Here is a 19,930-nt window from a genome sequence, read left to right on the forward strand (position 1 = left end):
TTCTGGAGCCTCCTGGGTCCAGGACACCCTCCCGTCATCCTCATGACAGCCATGTGGCCAGTGGCCAGTGGAGTGGGCAGTGGGCAGCATGCTGGTGTCTCAGGGAAGGGGCTCAGGAGGGCCTCTCCACAGGGCATATGTGAGCAGGAGTCCACATGGACATGTCCAGTGCAGAGAGGAGCACGTGCCTGACTCTGAGGTGGAGCCAGCCCTGAGTCCAAAGAGCAGCCGGAGCCAGCACGTTGGGCAGGAGGGTGGGGCCAGCGGCACCCGCCTGTTCCAGCCAGAGAGCCACCGGATGCCAGGGCTCCTGCCAAGGTGTCCACTGTGAGGTTTGGTTTTGACAGGTGAGGGGACAGATTTGAGGCCCTGGGCCAGACAAGCCCCGTCCTCAGCTGTAGGTGGACACAGCGGGGTCTTCAGAGGAGCAGCAGTGCCTGCATGTGCTGCTGCTGTGTGGTGGAGGGTGCACCCTCCCTGCGGGGCCCTGCCCACCCCGAGCTCCACGCTGGACTGGGAAGCCGGCTGGACCCTCCTGAGCAGTGCTCCTGGGGCAGAGGGTGCATGCAGACCTCAAGCAGGCCGAGTGCCACAGAGGAGGGTGGGCAGGAGACCAGGTGTCACTGGAGGCTCTCGCAGGCTAGAGGCAGAAGCCTGGTGCGGCTGCCAGGCCGAGGCTGAGCGGGCACGCTGGAGAAGCAAGGCAGGGATCGAGGCCAGCGATGGAGACAGGCCTCGGGAAGGGCTCTGAGAAGTGAAGGCCAGCACTCTCAGGTGGGTCAAGCAACCAGTTGGATGCAGCTGGGAGACCTGCCCAGCTGGGACTGGGATGTGTGTCCATCCGTGTGATGGGGTCTCAGGAGGCAATGCAGGGTTTCATCCTCCGAGGGGTGGAGTCAGATGTGGTGCATGGAGCTGAGACGCTGTGGGGAGACCACGAGGCCATCCCGGGTCTGAGCAGTGACACCTGTGGAACAGGGGTCTTCAGCAAGCAAGGAGATAGGAGGGCTGTGCAGGGTACGCCAGGGGAGGTGGTTTTCTAAATTTGAAGAATGAAATCCACAGACTCAGGCAAGGGCAAAGTAACAGGGTTTATTAGAGCAACACGGAGAAAGCAGGGGTCCCGGAGAGTGCTGTGGGCCAGTGTGTGTGCGACCTCAGGGTCAGGGGAGCTGGCCCCCAGCCCAGCCCTGCTAAGGCACTCAGTGTCCACCTGCCTGCACGCGCTCTCTGGTCCAGTCAGGCCTCCATGCCCCCTTTTGACTCATGGGGGTCGGCCTGAGCTTGGTGAGGCCTGGCCCAAGTCGAGTTTCCAGCCCTGCTGCACAGAGACGTGCCCTGGGGGGCCCAGCTTCCTGCCTGCCCACTTCAACCCTGTCTCCCACCTCAGCAGTGTGCTGGAGGCCCCTGGTGACATGGCTCTGCCTCCTGGTACCTGCCCCCAGCTGCAGGTCAGCTCGAGGCACCGGAGTCATCTCAGGTGCACAGAGCACCCTGTGCCGACGTGGGGCGCAGTGTGAGTGAGCACTGGGCCAGTGTGGACGCACAGCAGCGGAGCGCCAGGCTGGCTGCCAGGTGAGGCCGCGGGGAGGTGGCCAGTGTGCTGCAGCGGAGGGAGCAGGCACAGGACACACAGCACCAGCACAGGGAAGGGAGGGGTGGTGACATGCTGGTGGGAGCCCAGGCCTGCCTGAGGGTGCAGGAGAGGCAGGCAGAGCCCCGGGGGGCACCCTGAGTCCACAGAGAGCCAGGCCAGTGCTGCTGACCCATGCCCCTGATGGCCACAGTCCAGCGTCCACTTGTGTCCTGGAGTGCACGGCTGCAGTGAAGGTGAGGATGAGCTGGTGGGGGCATGGGAGTGAGCAGAGGCTGGCCTGGTGGACATGCCAGAACCCAGGCTGTGCGAGGGCTCCGGCCTCAGACGCAGGATGGCGCAGGGACAGCGGAGAGCTCAGTGACGCCCGGCACACATCAGCCAAGTGCTGGACGGGTTCCCTGGTGTCCCTGAGGGCCTGAGGCCTGGAGTCCATCAGAAGGCAGGCTGGTCGGCAGCAGCCAGGGGCAATGAGGTGGCGTGCCAAGGGGGCCATGATTTGGTCCTGGAGCCTGAGCGGCGCTCCGCTCAGACCACACTAGGCCAGCGGCCATGGCCGTCAGCTGAAATACACAAAGTCCCGGCCCTCCTGCAGCTGCAGCGACCGGAGGTTCTCTTCAAACTCGCCCCCGGTGAGGTCCTGTGGGGGAGCAGCAGGTGTGGCTCAGTCAGGCCTTCCCCCTGCTTCTTACAGACCCACCCACTGGGTCTGTGTTGCCTGGACCTGCCTGACAGGTGGTCCACTGTGAACTTCTGCTCCTCTGCTAACAGGGGTGGGGCTCGAGGGAACCGCGGCTCTGCAGTGTGCTGGTCTTGCCCATCACCATTAGGCTGAGGTTCTCTGGGGTGTCCTTGCCGTCTGGTCTGGCCTTGGCCCCTCTCTAGTTGCCCCCGGGGACTCAGCTGACGGGTGTCCTCCCTGCCCTAGTCACCCAGACCTGCCTTCCCACGTGACCCCCACCCCAGGAGCGTCACACCCCGAGCCCTTCCTGCTGATCTCTGCCCCAGCCCATCCCAACAACAGGGCAGGGGCCACAACCCCGGGTCCCCCCTCGATGCCTCCCGTCTCAGGCATGGGAGCCCCCACAAGGACAGCTTGTTGGAGAACCTGTTCCTGTCCTCGGCCTGGTGACCTGCAGTGAGCCAGGGACCCAAGGCCCAGCCTGGTTTCAGAGCCTTCCCCAAGCTGCCTGTGTCTGGCCTGCGGGTCCTCTGCCTGCCACCACTGGTGTCACCCAGAAAGCCACCCCACGCCCTGGGAGGAACCGCGGGTGCAGCCACTCGCACAGACCAGTGGGGAGGACCCGGAGCGTCCCAGCTGTTGGTCTGAGTCCAGTGCCAAGCAGACACGGCTCAGGAAGGACTCTATAGTCTGCAAGGCGCCAGGCACGGGCTCCCTGGCTCGGCCTCCGCCGACACCGAGAGGGCGGGCAGCAGCAACCTGATGGGCCTTTGCCCTACCGTGAGGCACGCTCTGCGGGGATGACTGTGCAGTTGTACATGGGAGAGGACGTCCTGCGCAGGACACGGCTCCTGAGATGGGCGAGCGCTGGGAGGACTTGGAGCAGTGGGACAGGGGCCTGCCACACATGAGTGTCCCAGTGGCCTGTCTCGGCCCCAGCAGGGAGCTGATACCACTGTGGCATGGGGGGGGGGGTAGGGGACTGCTGGGGACCTGCCTGGGCCAGGAAATGAGCCCGTGTCCTAGACAGGTGTGGGGCCATGCTTAGCTCTGCTGAGTCGACCTTGGACCCAGGAGCAGAGCACATCCTGTGCCCACACCACAGAGACCCAGATGGCTGGAGCCCTGGCTCTGCTGCAGGGACGGGGGCAGCACAGCAGCTCTGTGGGCTCGAGGGCCAGGGTGGCACCCAGCAGGGACTGGCGGCTCCTCAGACGGCCCCCCTGGAGGTGACCACAGCCTCCGCCCAGCACTCACCAGCTTCACACAGAGGACGAAAGGTGGCCGGGCAGCTCTGAAGTGCAGGACAGGAACACGCGGCTTGGGCCTTTCCTGCAAGGAGACCACAGTCACGCTGGTCACTCAAGGGAAGGGCCCCTGCGGCCTGTGCCAGCCATGGCCCTCTGCCCAGAGCCACAGCTGGCTCAGCTGACCAATGTGCACCTCGGGCCCTGGGGCAGGACACAGGCTGGGGGCACATTGGTCCTCGGGGCCCAGTGGAGTCCCCGGAGGAGGGCCCTGGGCCGTCCTGGGGCCCAGGGTGGACTGGGCTGCCCCGGCCTGCCACGCAGCCCACACACCTGAGCCTCCTCGTAGCAGTAGAAGCCTTTCCTGATCTTGTTCTCGTCCACGTCGCAGAAGGCCACCACCTGAGGATGAGCGTTCTGGGTGGCTCAGGCAGAGCAGGGAGGAGCCGGGGCTGGGGACAAGGGGCTGGGGAGGCAGTGCCCACCTTGCAGCGGCTGGCAGCCGTGAGGCTGCGGTACAGTCTGCGTCCCTGCTTGCCCGCGTTCCAGATGGTGAAGGATGCCCACTGGGGCAGGGCCCACTCCTCCAGGAAGCAGACACGGTGGGTCCAGATGGTGGTCCTGGGAAGCAGGGGTGGCCAGGGCTGGCTGGGTGCCCTGGGGACGAGCACCTCCTGGCCTGCCCGCCTCCCACAGCCAGAGGCCCTCGGAGCCACCTCGGCTCACCGCCCGATGGAAGGCCGGGGGCCACCCAGGCCGGCCTCGCCTCTGGGTAGCTCAGCCCACCCCTGGGGTGGCTTCAGGAACTTCAGGACAGTGGACCCCCCTGACCTGATCCCATTCCCAGAAAAGCCGCTGTGAGAAGGAAGCCGTGGCCAGACCTGGAAGCTACCTGTGCCTTGGGCCACTTGCCTAGAGAACAGGAATCTGGGGTTTCCCCGCCTGAACCAGAGCCCCTCCCTGGACGCGCAGACTGGGCCTGCACCCTCAGCCACGTCTCCCCACCCCCCGGTCCCCGAGCACCTTGGGGCCACACACCACACTGGCGCTCAGGGCCACCTCAGGACCGTGTCTGCGGTCACGCCCTGCCCTGGCCCTCGGGCCACTTCCCTGCTGTCGGCTCTCACCCCCATCAGATCCTTGGGCTGCTTCTCATCTGCTCTGGGCTTCTGCCATCCTTGGCCATGTGCTCTCTGGCCTGGCTCCCAGTGCAGCCCCCTCACCCTGTGGCCTCCTCGGCCTTCTCTCAGCCTTTGCGGAACACATACCCCGACGTTCACGCACGTAAAGGGCGACGTGTGCATCGCCTCTTAACACCCACAAGGAGATGGGAGCAAGAGGGCCTGTGACTGCCTGGCTCGAGGCTACCATGCACTTGGTGACTGGCAGGTGACAAAGGTGAGGAGGCTGTGCAGCCTCTGCTGTTCAAGGAAGACACGGCTCACTCACAGCAGCCGCCTCAGGGGAGGGGGTGACCTGTCAGCACCATCTGCACCAGCAACCATAGGTGTAGCCCCCACAGAGGACACAGGTGACAGGACCCCAGGCCTTGGTCTTCCCTGGTCTGTGTATGCAGCAGTAGCATAATACCTGACTCTAGCATAATACAAAGAAACATGTCCAGCTCTGGAGGCTGGACACCAAGAGTCGGGCAAGTCCATGCCCAGCATCACGTGATGGAGGAGGGCCTGGGGCAGGCCTGAGCTAGCTCCCAGGCACCATGATGAGGACTGGCCCGTCTCAATGCCGGGGCCCATAGGAGAGACCCACGAGGATGAGCATCAGCTCAGGGCAGCACTGGCTCCCGAGTCAGCACACACTTTACTCCTGACCCCGACTCCCGCTGGTCACGGATGCTGAGTGGCGTTTGTGGAGACCGTTCCTAGTATGATGCAGGGAGGGTCCAGGAAGCTTTACGGAGCCGACTCTTCAGCAAGCCCAGGTAATAATTAAACCCGTGCCCCATGAGCTGCTGCTCACACTCAAAGACTTTAATCCCACACAGAAACCTGCATTAGGTCACTTATTTTGTGTTGTGGGTGGCCAAGCCTTACGTGGCAAAAACCAGGTCTTGCACACAAAGGCCTTGCCATGGGCACAGGATGAGGCCTGGGCAGCCCTGCCTGATGGCGCCTGTGGCCGGGCATGTGGGGCCTCACAGACCCACCTCCAAGGCAGCACCACCACCCCTGGCTGTGGGCCATGTGTGACCGAGTGGTCACACGGGAGTGCTCAGAACCGCCCTGGCTACCCCCATGCGCTGTGGAAGGCACATTCTCAGATTGGCTCCTGTGTGGACAGGAGGGCTCTTTGCTGGAGCAGCTGCTCTCGGGTGGACAGCGTGTGGTTTTTGAGCAACACGTGTGCACATTCCCCAGCCACCGAGAGGGACTGCAGCCCTGCCCCTTTTTTTTGCCGGAGGGTGGGTAGGCCCAGGAGGTCTGCTGGTGCCCAGCGTCTCCCCAGCCACCCTTGTCACAGCCTGTTTGTTGCTAAGCAGCACACCATCTCAGCAGACCCTGCCATCCTCCCGAAGGCACACGTAGGGACAGTCCCAAAGTGTTCTTGGCTTTTTTTTTTTTTTTTTGCAGTGAGGGACCCCAGGGCCTGGTAAATGAGGCAGGCACTCCACCCCCAGCCGCATCCCAGTTCAAGTGTTGACAGCAATGTGCCGGGGAGTGTCCACATCTCCAAGTGGGCCCACCACAGGAAGGCGCCAATGTGGTCAGTTATATGGCATCCAGCAGCTCTCCAAAGAGGACACGCCTCCTTACTGCTGAGTGTCCTGGCCAATGCTCGGGGTGGCAGGTGCCAACTCCAGCCTGTCCACAGCCCACCCAGCAGTGCATGTGGTCTGAGGCCGTGACCACTCGGATTGTGCCTGTGGGCTGCCGTGTCTACCGCATACTTGGCTTGGGTTCTCTGCTGGGTACGCCGACTGGGGGTCTCCTTGCAAGCTTTAGTGTGCCCGTTCATTTTCTTCGTGGTGTCTTGTACTTTTCCATCTTGAAGAGACGTGACTCACTGTGCTGCGCAGGCTGGTCCTGAACTTCTGGACTCAAGTGACCGTCCCACCTGTCCTCCCAAGAAGCTGGGACTGGAGCTGTGCAGGCTCGCACGCCTAGGGGGTGGTACTGAGGGTCTCTGTGCACTGGGCACCTGCTCTGCACTGATGGCACATCAGCTTCTCGTGTCTGTGTGACCGAGAGTGACTTTGCTTGTGACGGTGTCCGGCTTGCCCGTTCTTATCAGCCGCCCTGCCGTCTTGTGGCGAAGGTCTGCAGCTCCTCCAGCACGGTCTCGATTACCTGTGATCCCAGGGGTGGGCTCCTCCCTCACAGGGACACCACGAGCCCCGTGAGCAGACCCCCCGCGTGGGGGCTGGGTGCCTCCTCATGGTGGCCAGGCTCACCTGTGCTTGCCCTGCACCTTGCTGACTGCTGCAGCTTCGCCAGGAGCCCTGGCTGTTCTTCTCGAGACTTGGTCAGCCATTCTGGGTCCTGTGCATTTCCACATGAAGTTCAGAACCTGCCTGGTTCCTGCACATCTGCCGGCCCCATCGCTCCCAGCCCTCCCCAGGTGCCTACGCTGGCCGCTCCCTTCTCGGTGCAGAGGAGGTATGGGCTTCGCGTGCCGTCTGAGCCCCGTGCCTGGCACAGCCTCACTGTCCACCAGTCTGGGCAGATGGGGGCTGGCCTGCCTCCTGAAGCTCTGGTCCTGACGTCCCCGAGGGTGCTAGTCCTACCCACGTGCTCACCGGGCCTCTGTCCTCTGACTGCCTGGCCCTGCAGGCTGAGGTGGTAGCCGGGCCAAAGAGCCTTGGCTGCTCGCAGCTCAGCAGGTGAGGGCTCAGACCTGGCCACAGGTGGTCTTGCTGGTTCTATTTCCCATGGTGACTCTCGGTTGTGCTGACCTGCTCTGGGTTCCTGCTCCACTTGCTGGTGGCTTAGTGCAGTCCCTCGGTGACTCCCTGTTCAGGGGTATGCAGCTCACTTTCCTCCTTCGTGAATCAGCCTTTGAGGCCAAGGTGGCGCTGTGTGCAGGACTCATTGCTTTTAGTTTTTTCTAATTTCCTTTTGATTTTTTTTCCTTGGCGGCCTAATTTCCAGATATCTTAGGTTTTCACGAAGTCACAGTGATTGCTAACTGGATTCTGTGTGGTTGCTGTAGACCCAAGTCTATGTCTTGTCAAAACCTCGTGTGGAAACCCTCTCCAGGTGGCATTAGGACATGGGGCCTCTGGTGGCACTAGGAGCATGTGTCCTCATGACAGTTCCCTAGGAACTGCGGGGAGCCGTCTCCAAACCTGCGCAGCCACGGAGCCAGGCCATGAGCCCCGGCCCGTGGTGCCCTGCTTCCAAGGCAGGCAGGGGCAGAGGGTGTCCACAGGACAGCCACAACCCAGCCCTTTGGGACCGAAGCCTGTGACTTTGCCCCGTGGCTCTCCTTACGGGGCCACTTAGGCCTGGTGGCCAGCAGGTCTTCAGAGGGTCACATGGGAACCTCTGTACAGCAGACGGGCCCTGGGCTTCTCTGGGCGCCTCCCAGGCCCTGGAGAGGCCCCCGGGACCCCTGCAGGGGTTTTCCTGGCCACCTGGTCCTCTGTGCCCCACACACCTTTTTGTGGGGACTCCCTTCCTATCAGGTGAATCTTCGGGAAGAGCCCTGAGGCCAGCCGCCTGTGTCCACCTCACTAACCCGGCCCAGTGGTGCCCGTGCCCATCCTGGGCCTCACGAGGTGCTTCTGGAGCCCAAGGTGATCTACTTACTCAAGCACGGAGAGCGTGGCCGCCTGGGGGTGGTAGCGGTACAGGAGCAGGGTCTGGTCCACCCGGAGGACCCTGCCCCCCTTCCTGAGGTGCTGGTAGAAGAACAGCAGGTCCTCCGGCACGCCCTGTGGGGAGAGGACCCCCAGCCAGGCGTGTGCTGAGCGGGAGCCGGGCGCTGCTGACAGCCTGCAGCAGGGGCTGGGCAATGGCGGTGGCCCAGGGAGGCCAGGAGCTGGGGGGGCGGCGTGAACACCCCCAGCCGGGCAGAGGGCCTGAGACCCAGCCTCAAGGCCAGGTGGCTGGGATGCCCAAGGCTGCTGCAGCGTGGGGCCTGGGAACAGGACCACAGGCCCTGGGGACACTCGGCTTCCCCACCGTAGCAGACGCAGAGCCTGGAGCAGAGGTGGCTGAGGGTCCCCGAGCCCAGCCATGCTCCCTCAGCACACAGTGGGGAAGGGGGTTCGGATCAGAACCGACCCGAATGGAGGGTGGGTGTGAGAGCAGATAGAAGGTGGCAGGTGGGGCTGGGCCGGCTTCTGTCTGGGGTACTGTCCGGGCAGAGGCAGGCCATGATGGGCAGCAGGGCTCCTCCCGGCACCGTGCACCCCTGCACTTCCACGCAGGGCTCTCAACTGGAGCCGGAAGCTGCGAGACTTCAGGGACTGTGGACGCTGCTCACGGGAGACTTGTGAAGGCCACTTCCTAACCCCCGCCCCAGGCCACACTTTCCACACTCACCTGCCCACCCTCGTCAAATGGGCCCACGTGGGAAAACCAGGCTCGCGAGCAGAACCAAGTGGGCATGATCACCGTGGGGCCGTTGGCGGTAAACACCTAGTGTTGGTGGGAGACAGCAGGTGGTCACAACAGAGAGCAACAGGGACACCTGTCCGTCCCCTGGGTGGCAGCACGAAGGGCAGAGTACAGGTTTCCCGAGAGGAAGGCGAGCGCCACCCATGGCTTCCCTGCCAACTCTGCCAGAAGCTTACAGAACTAGCCCCAGATTCAGGAAGAGGAGGCGGACACCCGAGGCCAAGAGGTTCCACGGCTCAGGAGGAAAGGCCCCTAAGTCACACCCACAAGGACCGATGTCCAGGCCGATGGCAGCAGCCTTCTGTAGAAGAGCCCAACCCAAAGCAGCCAGAAGGCCAGCAGGCGGCCCCTGTAGGACTCTCCCAGGAACAGCGTGGACCAAGGCCACTAGAGCAGCACTCCCAGCCACCAGGTGCTGACAGGACCACCGGGCACCAGGCCCAGCTGGCCGAGTCCTACCCCATGAGCATTCAGAGGGCAGCCCCCAGCTCTGGGTGCCCACGCTGGGCCTGGGCCTGGCAACCTCGGGGCCGTGTTGTGACAGGGAAGCACCCTGCTCAGCCTCGCGGCCCCTGCTGCCCCCGCTTCACAGCAGCAGAGAACAACAGCTCTCCCAACCCCCCACTTTATCCCACTGGCCATCACCAAAAAATCGACTTCACGCTGACGTTTGGAAACCATTCCAAAGCAAAAATTAAGCTTCCTGTTTTCAACTTTGATTCACTGAAAAGCCCCATGGCACTCGGGGACAGGTGTGCTCTGCAGCTGGGCACCTGCTGCTTAGGACTTGCCCAGGGAGTGGGCAGCCCACTCAGCACCACTGGACCCCCCCCCCCACCCATGGGTGGCAGTGGCCAGGGGAACTGAGGCAGGTCCCCACCAGGTCACGTGTGGATCACATCAGACCACGTGTTGGATCTGTATGTCACCTTGAGTCATGTGTGATTCATCTGCTGCGTTGACCTCTTAAATTTTGCTTTTAAATCTTATTTAAAACTTTTTTGGTGTGCCATGCTAGGGACTGAACCCAGGGTGCGTGATTTCTGAGCCACATCTCCAACCATGGCTATGTTTTGAGGCAGGGTGACACCAAGTTGCTCAGGCTGGCCTTGAACTTGTGCTCCTCCTGCCTCAGCTCCGGAGTAGCTGGGATGGCAGAAGTGGGCCACCGTGTCGGGCTCTGTGAAAAACTCTGAGACTGCATTTTGATCTGCACATATTTCTACTAGGCAGAGTCACATCTCTCTGCAAAGCAGCTTGGTCTGTTCTTCAGGGACGTGACCGTGAGTGTGGGGAAAGGTGGGGTAGCCTTGCCAGGAAGGGGGTGCAGTGAGCAGAGAAGCAGGGCTTCCAGGGGCTAAGGGCTGGGCCTGCGGCCAGCACGGAGCCTCCCGAGCTGGTGTGTGGGGCCACTGCTGCTCCTGCCTTCCAAGGAGACGTGGGCCTCAGAGGAAGCCGGGAGGGAGACCATGCCATGGGGCCCGGCAGGGCTGGGCCTGGGGGAGGCTGGGGGTTCCCGAACCATCACGGGGCACAGTGGCTTTGTGCCCTGGAGAGGCCCCAAGGACAGGTGGCTCCCAGGGCTCTGAGCCTGCATGGGGACACCCTGGGGAGAAGGTGGCTGTGCTCATAGCTTGGAGAACAGTAGAACCGGAACCCACGGGAGGCAGACAGCGTCACCGCTGCAGTGAGCCACCAGCAGGACTGTCCTGGCAGGGGAGCAGAACTATGGTCTAATCCGCCAGAGACCATGCATTGCGATGCAGTGGCCAGAACAGAAGTGACCTAGTCAGCCCCCACGGCCCACTCACCACAGCAGACCAGTGGAAGGTGTCCACTTTATGCCTTGAATGTAGCCCTTGCTGCTTGGCATTGAAACTCATTTTTTTTTTTATTTGTTCGAATTAGTTGTACATGACGCACAGGAGCCCACGTCCAGAACCCTCCCACTCCACGTCTTCTGGGTGCCATTGCCCTCCCACCTCCTGCTCCTCTCGGGTGTAGCTGCAGCCTGGGCCTCACCTCCCGTGCTGGATGTCGCAGGGCCTTTGGACCACACGCTCTCAGCTGGCATTCTGGGAGTGTCTCTGCATCGTTCCAGCTGGTTCACTTCTCCACCAAACCCACCAGGCTAGACTGTGTCCGGTCAGCCAGGCTGGGAAGCAGGGTCCCTGGTACCCCATCCATCCTCGGCATGGACAAGAGACCAGGCACTAAGCTGAGAGCACACCCCAGGCCCACGCGAGGCAGGCCAAGCAGCTGCTCAGGGTTCGTGGCACCGTCTCCACTTCAGAGAGGAGGCCCAGCCGCCACCTCCACCCAGCACAGCCAGAGACGCCCAACGCACCAGAGAGGAAACCACGCAGCAGCCACACAGCTGCTCTCAGGGAGAGAAGGTCACCGCGGGCAGCAGGTGGCACCGCCCAATGCCGCTTGGCCCCGAGATGACGCGAGCAATTCCTTGGAAGCCAGCGGCTACCAAACAGCTTCATCATGGTAAGCGAGCCACAGAACCCGGACAGTCCCGAGATCATTAGGGACTCTTCTCACATGTTAGCAGTAAGTAGTGGGAACCAAAATCAAATGCACAATAGCTTTTACCAATGCCCCAAAGTGCTGGATAACTGCAGGATGCTGATGAAAGAAGCCCAAGGAGGGCTCGGCACTGTGACACTGTCCGTCCCCAACCCAACTGACTGGGCCTGAACGTGTCACAGCTGACCAGCTGGATCCCTGTAGGTAGAGGAAAGCTGGAGCAAAAGACACTGGAATAGTCAAAAGCCATCTTGAGAGGATAGTAGTGGAAGCCCACTAACCAAGGGCGGGTGGAGCCCAGGCAGGCAGCAGGGAGGGGCAGACCACGGTGGCCAGCCCTCGCAGCGCGGACGCTCAGGATATTGGCGACACAACTCCAGCCAAAAGTGAACCGCAGCACAGGTCAAAGCACAGGGCACAAGTCCTCAAGAGGGACAACTAGGGTCAGGCAGAGCAGACCAAGAGGCTACGCCCAGGCACGATCCATTTTAAAAAATCAACGAAACAGACTTCTTCAAAACCACAGGCTTTATCCTTTGGAAAACTGTTAGGTGGATGAAAAGAAGCCACAGATTTATTAGTAGAAAGTACTGCAAATTCCATGTTCAACAAGGGGTTGATGTCAAAAAGGAAACTCTAAAACTCAACTGTAAGAAGACAAAAAAAAAAAAAGTCAGTTAAAACATGGGTAAGGGGCTGGGGCTCAGTGGTAGAGCACTTGCCTGGCATGTGTGAGGCGCTGAGTTCAATCCTCAGCATGGCATACAAATAAAAAATAAAGTAAAAGTATTGTGTCCATGTAAAACTAACAAAAATATTTTTGTAAATGGGCAAGACTTGTACATACACGTGATCAAAGGGGACTATGAATGGCGAGTGGGCCCCTGCAGAGACGCTGGAGGGGAGAGCAGGAGGCCCGTGGGACAGGGTGCTGCCACCCTGGAAACCAAGATGGTGGCTGTCACAAAGTGGTGCAGGCGCTGGCCAGTGACCCAGCACCTACACCCCAGGGTATCTGCCTCGACTTGGACCCGTGCTCACCCACCACTCTCCAAGACTTCAGCCCCATCTGCCACAGCCCACGTGCAGGCAGGGTGCATGGGTCTCCCACACAGTAGACGCTGGGCAGGCACCCAGGGTATGGTGGACCCCAGGCCACGCTGACCCTGGGTGCACCGCCTTCCAAAGCACAAAACCACGGGAAGGGAGCAGATGGTCCAACGGGGGCTAGGGTGGCTGCCATCCGAGTGCCGTGTCCCCCAAACTCATGCTGGAGTCCCATGCCGACATCTGACCCCAGGTGATGGAGGGTGGAGCCCTGGTGGATGGGGCCTCCTGTGCAGGCGCCAGGGCTCTTGGCCCCTCACTGTGTGTGGACCAGAATGCAATGGGGCTGGCCAGACACGGAGTCTGCCAGTCTCCACCTGGGGCTGCCCTCCAGAGCTGTGCGAGACAAAGGTGGCTGTTCCTAAGCCACCAGTCTGCAGTACAACGGGATGGCTGGGAGAACCAGGGGCCAATGGCAGGGGCGGGGCAACCTTCACTCTGGCGTCCTGCACCTGCTACGTGGGCTGCAGTGGAAGTCCCTGCTGCCGTGAGCATGGTGCAGCGTGGTGTTCTGGGTTTGGTCACTGTGCTGTGGTCACTTGAGCAGTCAGGTACAGGGAAGAGCACCCAGGAACTCTACTATTTTTGCACCTCCTACCAGGGCTACAGAAGTGCAGGGGCACACCAGCAGGGAGCAGTCCCAGGGCTGTGGACCAAATCGTGTCCCCAAGTTCACAGGCTGAAGCTCTCTCTGCAGTGGGGCTGTGTCTGGAGGCCAGGCCTTTCATGAGGTGATGATGGCCCAATGAGGTCACAGGAAGGAACCCTGATCCCACAGGAGGGTAGAAGAGGCCACAGAGGGTGCCCAGGAAGGCCAGGTGAGGCACAGAGAGAGGGTGTCATCTGCAAGCAGAGCAGGGAGGCCTCAGGAGAAGCAGGACTCCTCTCAGAGGTCCAGCTCCAGTGGTCCAGAGAAGTGTCTGTCCACTGCCTCCTGTAACTCTGGCTGCCTGAGCCAGACACAAGGAGGCAGGGACCCTCTGGGGGCAGCAGGAGCAAGTGTGGAGGTGGGGAGAGTGGGCTGAGAGGCACCTCACAACCACTCCTGCCACCTGCCATTTTAGCCCACGCAGCCCAAGGGAGCCAGACTCCATCCTGGTAGAGCACTGGCTAGCCCACCACGCACAAGCTGCTGGGACCCTGGCCCCCGCCCTGTGGCAGGGACCCCCAGCCTCAGGTGCAGAGTGGGGGTTCTGACCTGGGCCCCACTTTGATCCCTCCAGAGTCTGGATGACAGGCCCTGGAGAGCAGGTGTGGGCCACGGGACCCAGGACTCCGACCCGAGTTTGCTGGGGATCAGCGGTGTGACTTGCAGCTCGCTGCAGGAGCGGGACTCAACGCTGAAGACGGGGGCTCCTGGGCCATGCTTCCCAGGATGCAGTGCACACGGAAACCCGCCCATCTCCACACAGCCACGCACTCAGACTGTGAGCATATTGCCCCCGCAGCCCTGTCTGAGGACCACCACTGCTCATCCTCCTCGACGGGCGTCTTGCTGCCGTAATTCAGAGATGTGTTTCTGTCGAAGCCCTGCTCAGATCGAATGTCACGCTTGGTGCGCTGTGCAGTTGGGATGTGAGTCCCCTTCCACAGGAAATCAGTGAACAGAAGCCCTGACTCGGCACCGCCCGTGAGGCAGGCCAGGCTGGCTCTCCACCTCCGGGCCAAGGAGCCCACGGGCAGTGAAGCCTCTGGCCGCAGGAAGCTGGAAGCCCCTCTGAATGTTAAACCTGGCTCCAGGCTCCTGCCCCACGCGTCCGCCACGGTTCATTTTTAAAAGTTGACGTGTGCTGTACAAGGTGCCCGTGAAGAGTGGCATGTCCCAGAAGCCCCCGCTCCAGGCCATGGCCCTTCCTCCTGGGACCACGGCTCAGGTGTGGCTGCCTGCTGTGGCAGGGAGCCCCCGGCATGGCGCCGCGGCAGGAGGGCTCGCGGTGCACGCCTTCAGACGCAGAGGGGCTCTCCCTGCCCCAGCCAAGCTGAACCAAACCTCACAAAGGTGACTGTGTGTCCAGACTGGGCTGCAGGCCAGGATCTGGGCTCCTGGACCGGTGCAGACAGGAAGTCGCTGTGCTCTGCAGCTCGACTGGCAGCCTCGAGTGGCCTGTTCCCGGTGACGGTTGACATCTGGCTGCACCTCTGCCCTCCCTGTAGTCCCCACCTGATCCTAAGGCCCACGCGCCCAGTTCCACCTTCCGTTCTGGCGGGAGGGAGGAAACCGCCCTGGGAGCAGCTGAAAACTCCAGGCTGTGGCTGCCCCGAGGTGGAAAAAGCCAGTGGACATTCTGCTCCTCAAACTGCAAAGACTCAATCGGAATGGAAAAGGGCTCTCCTCCCCGGCTGCCTTGGGAAACAGGGCTGTGGAACAGACCTTCAAAGCTAGTGTGCAGATCTGATGCTCCAGCCGCTGGCAGGAGCTCACCCAGACCAACGTGACAGGGAGCGTGGACGATTCGTGTTACGCAAGGACCCCGTGGATGGCACACCAAAGGGGACCCCTCTGCCAGCCGAGGGAAGGGGCACACTGCTTCCAGGAGCTCATGATCATGCCAAGGTCCCAATCTCACTGCAGATCAAAGCATTTTCAAAAGTCAGTGCTTTAAACTTAGAAAAGCATTTAGTTGTGTGGCAGGACCACAGGACCCCAATGCTGTGCCCTGGAAGCGAGACTCCCACCCCAGGTAGTTTCTTCTCCTTTGATGCCCTCAGCTCCACGGATGGGGGAGGGTCCAGGAGCCACATGCAGGAGACAGGAGGAGCCAGGCACAGGCGGGATACATGGAGGCCCTGCGAGTCCCACCCACCCTCCCACCAAGGAAGTCGGTGGCTGTGCCGGTGTCCACTGGGGGTGATTTGCTACAGGCCATTCTGCTGGTGTGGTGCCTGGGCCTGGCTCTCCTCAGGCTGTCCGGGAAGGACCCCCGACGTATGGCCTTCAGAGCCAGGGCCTCTGGGATGCGGGCAGACTGAGCCCAAGGGACACTGAGCCACGGGGCCTCTGCCCACTCTCCAGGCTCCAGGTCAGCTCCTTCAGTGAGTGGCCAGAAGCTCGGAGCCTTTCCTGACACCTCCCCTCCCACAGCTCCACCCAGCCCAGGCCCTTCTGCCTTCAGGTGGCCCTGCTGGCCCCACAGCTGTCCACTGCATCCCCCACAGCCCTGTCTGACCCACCACCAGTGGCTTTGACACACTGTCCCTCCACCCAGCAAGCTCCCCAGGAGGGAAGGGGAGGGGGGTGGACACCCTCGTGGGAACACAGGGAGGTGGTCAGGTGGTGGACATGAGGGGTGGTCAGATGGTGAACGCAGGGAGGCAGTCAGGTGGTGGCTTAAGTAGGAACGAGTCCCCGGCAGCTCCAGGCCAATGTCGTCCTCGGGCCTCAGCCCTGAGTCTGGTGCCCGGTGCTGCCCTCAGCCCTGGGTCTGGTGCCCGGTGCTGCCCTCAGCCCTGGGTCTGGTGCCCGGTGCTGCCTTCAGCCCTGGGTCTGGTGCTGCCCGGTGCTGCCCTGTGCCCTGGGTCTGGTGCTGCCCGGTGCTGCCCTCAGCCCTGGGTCTGGTGCTGCCCGGTGCTGCCCTCAGCCCTGGGTCTGGTGCTGCCCAGTGCTGCCCTCAGCCCTGGCTCTGGTGCTGCCCGGTGCTGCCCTCAGCCCTGGCTCTGGTGCTGCCCGGTGCTGCCCTCAGCCCTGGGTCTGGTGCTGCCCGGTGCTGCCCTCAGCCCTGGGTCTGGTGCTGCCCGGTGCTGCCCTCAGCCCTGGGTCTGGTGCTGCCCGGTGCTGCCCTGTGCCCTGAGTCTGGTGCTGCCCGGTGCTGCCCTGTGCCCTGAGTCTGGTGCTGCCCGGTGCTGCCCTCAGCTCTGGGTCTGGTGCCCGGTGCTGACCTCAGCCCTGAGTCTAATGCCCTGTGCTGCCCTCAGCCCTGGGTCTGGTGCCCGGTGCTGCCCTCAGCCCTGGGTCTGGTGCCCGGTGCTGCCCTCAGCCCTGGGTCTGGTGCCCGGTGCTGCCCTCAGCCCTGGGTCTGGTGCCCGGTGCTGCCCTGTGCCCTGGCTCTGGTGCTGCCCGGTGCTGCCCTCAGCCCTGGGTCTGGTGCTGCCCGGTGCTGCCCTCAGCCCTGGCTCTGGTGCTGCCCGGTGCTGCCCTCAGCCCTGGCTCTGGTGCTGCCCGGTGCTGCCCTCAGCCCTGGCTCTGGTGCTGCCCGGTGCTGCCCTCAGCCCTGGCTCTGGTGCTGCCCGGTGCTGCCCTCAGCCCTGGGTCTGGTGCTGCCCGGTGCTGCCCTGTGCCCTGAGTCTGGTGCTGCCCGGTGCTGCCCTGTGCCCTGAGTCTGGTGCTGCCCGGTGCTGCCCTCAGCTCTGGGTCTGGTGCCCGGTGCTGACCTCAGCCCTGAGTCTAATGCCCTGTGCTGCCCTCAGCCCTGAGTCTGGTGCCCGGTGCTGCCCTCAGCCCTGGGTCTGGTGCCCGGTGCTGCCCTCAGCCCTGGGTCTGGTGCCCGGTGCTGCCCTCAGCCCTGGGTCTGGTGCCCGGTGCTGCCCTGTGCCCTGGGTCTGGTGCTGCCCGGTGCTGCCCTCAGCCCTGGGTCTGGTGCTGCCCGGTGCTGCCCTCAGCCCTGGCTCTGGTGCTGCCCGGTGCTGCCCTCAGCCCTGGCTCTGGTGCTGCCCGGTGCTGCCCTCAGCCCTGGCTCTGGTGCTGCCCGGTGCTGCCCTCAGCCCTGGCTCTGGTGCTGCCCGGTGCTGCCCTCAGCCCTGGGTCTGGTGCCCGGTGCTGCCCTCAGCCCTGGGTCTGGTGCTGCCCGGTGCTGCCCTCAGCCCTGGCTCTGGTGCTGCCCGGTGCTGCCCTCAGCCCTGGGTCTGGTGCTGCCCGGTGCTGCCCTCAGCCCTGGGTCTGGTGCTGCCCGGTGCTGCCCTCAGCCCTGGGTCTGGTGCTGCCCGGTGCTGCCCTCAGCCCTGGCTCTGGTGCTGCCCGGTGCTGCCCTCAGCCCTGGCTCTGGTGCTGCCCGGTGCTGCCCTCAGCCCTGGCTCTGGTGCTGCCCGGTGCTGCCCTCAGCCCTGGCTCTGGTGCTGCCCGGTGCTGCCCTCAGCCCTGGGTCTGGTGCCCGGTGCTGCCCTCAGCCCTGGCTCTGGTGCCCGGTGCTGCCCTCAGCCCTGGCTCTGGTGCTGCCCGGTGCTGCCCTCAGCCCTGGGTCTGGTGCTGCCCGGTGCTGCCCTCAGCCCTGGCTCTGGTGCTGCCCGGTGCTGCCCTCAGCCCTGGCTCTGGTGCTGCCCGGTGCTGCCCTCAGCCCTGGGTCTGGTGCTGCCCGGTGCTGCCCTCAGCCCTGGCTCTGGTGCTGCCCGGTGCTGCCCTCAGCCCTGGGTCTGCACCACACTCAGCTCAGAAGCCACCTGTGGATGCAGCAGGGGTGTCTTTTCTGCCTGGCAGTGTCCTGGGGCTCCCACGGGTGGGAGCATGTCACAGTACTTCTTTCATGTCACAGGATCTGGGGTCTTGGCTGGGAGTTTGGCCAGTGTGGCGCTGGGAGGCAGTGGACCTTATGGGTGCCAAACGGGCAGCACCCAGCTTCCCAGGGTGCTGTCCTGGGCCAGGGCTGGGGCCTTCTCCTGGGACCCAGGCCCGACCCTCCTGCTCTCAGGCCTTCTCTCTGGACATGTGCCCTCCACCAGAGGCAGCGCCAGCTGCTCCGCACGTCGGCCTCAGGAACGTGGACTCGACACACCTCTCTTCTGAGGTGCCAGCCACGCACATCAGCGGTGGCCATGCAGAGGGATGGCGCCAGGCACGGACGGCAGTCTGCTCACCCCTCCACCTGCCACGGCCGGTGCTCCTCCACCTCCGGCTGCTGTGAACCAGGGACGTGAGTGTCCCTTGCCAGTCCCTGTGTTTCTGGAGGGCGTTCGCCCAGGAGGGAGACTGCTGGGTCACGTGGCGATTCTAGTTTTGACTTCTGGGGAGACAATGCACTGTCTCCTGTACAGTGTGCCGTTGACACCCCCACGGCAGTGTTCGCTGTGCGGCTTCACACCTCGCCAACTGTTGCCACACACTGGCCAGCTGGCTGCTGGCAGCAGCTGTCCCTGAGGGTGCAGTGGGCCTCGTCTGGCCTACTTCCTCATCCCTCGAGTGAGTGAGGCCGAGCGCCCTGGGTGCTCAGCTAGCAGTCTTCTCTGGAGCACTCAGAGGCTTCACCTCTTCAAAGCTGTGGGTCCCTCACCTACCCTGGGCACGAGCCCCTCCCAGAGACACAGCTGGCCAGTACCTCCTTGAGGCCTCCTCCTCTGCTGAGTGTCCTGCACATGGTCTGTGTGTGCTCTAACTCATCTTCTTTTTTCTTTTTTTGCCTGTGCTTTGTGGCCACGTCCACGGAATCAGAGCCCAACCTTCTGGAGTTCCGCTGTGCACCTTCTTCTGCGGAGGTCATTGCAGCTGTCAAGTGTGGTCTCTGATCCTCTGAGTTGACCCTCACAGGTGGTATGAATCAGGATCCAGCTGGGTGTTTCTGTGTTGTTGCTCTTTGTAGAAAACGTGCTGATTTAGAATTCTGTGTGTAAATGCCAACCACCTAGATGGGCCAGAGAACCACGAGGAGGATGAAGTCTCTTCAGGAATCATCCCAGAGCCACATGCAAAGGGACCAGGTCACAGAGAGCACACGAGTCTGGAGAAACCACACACCCACGAGCAACCAGGCTGCGCTGGGCTCTGCACGTACAGCATGAGGTCCAGCCACCTGCACGGACTGAACCGTGTCCTCCAGGGTCCTTGCTGAGCCCTGATCCCAGCTGGCCCATGTCTGGAGAGGGAGCTCAGCAGACGTGAGGGTCATGGTGGTGTGGCTCTTAGCACAGGGTCCCTGCTCACTCTCCCTCTGCCATGTCTGGACACAGCGAGGAGGCTGTCGCATGCCCGGAAGAACCCCAGCAGACCCTCAGGCTGTGGGCACACACTGATGCCTACCACTCGAGAGTGAAGAAGACAGCCACACAACCACATGCCAAAAGTAACCAAGGAAAGAACAGAGACCTACACATAAAGCCTGAAGTTACACAACTTTAAAAGGAAAACACAAGAGAAACCTTTACTAGCAGGGCTAGTGAACTTGACTAGCCAAAGGTTTCTTAAGTACGATATCGAAAGCAAAATCCATAAAGGAATATTGGTAACTCAGATTTCATCCAAATTGGGAACTTCTCTTTGAAA

The 19,930-nt window shown here is 62.5% G+C and overlaps 1 protein-coding gene across 6 annotated transcripts in view; it reads right to left on the reverse strand.

Annotated features, from left to right (window-relative positions):
* Nucleotides 1-1,072: 1,072 nt before the first annotated feature.
* B3GNTL1 (UDP-GlcNAc:betaGal beta-1,3-N-acetylglucosaminyltransferase like 1) overlaps nt 1,073-19,930 on the reverse strand; it is a 40,716-nt gene continuing 21,858 nt past the window's right edge. For 3 of the 6 annotated variants that reach the window (XM_081272420.1, XM_081272417.1, XM_081272418.1), the window contains exons 7-12: nt 9,031-9,126; nt 8,293-8,417; nt 4,009-4,144; nt 3,857-3,925; nt 3,534-3,608; nt 1,073-2,157 (exon numbers count right to left, since the gene is read on the reverse strand). In XM_081272420.1, coding sequence (XP_081128546.1) covers nt 1,972-2,157; nt 3,534-3,608; nt 3,857-3,925; nt 4,009-4,144; nt 8,293-8,417; nt 9,031-9,126 — 687 coding nt within the window. In that variant the 3' untranslated portion in view covers nt 1,073-1,971. Of the gene's footprint in view, nt 2,235-3,533; nt 3,609-3,856; nt 3,926-4,008; nt 4,145-8,292; nt 8,418-9,030; nt 9,127-19,930 lie in introns of all 6 variants that reach the window. The other 3 variants (XM_081272421.1, XM_081272419.1, XM_081272422.1) reach the window with 3 other exon arrangements.

The sequence above is a fragment of the Spermophilus citellus genome, assembly GCF_964194105.1.
Source record: "Spermophilus citellus genome assembly, chromosome: 17".
Taxonomy (NCBI): domain Eukaryota; kingdom Metazoa; phylum Chordata; class Mammalia; order Rodentia; family Sciuridae; genus Spermophilus; species Spermophilus citellus.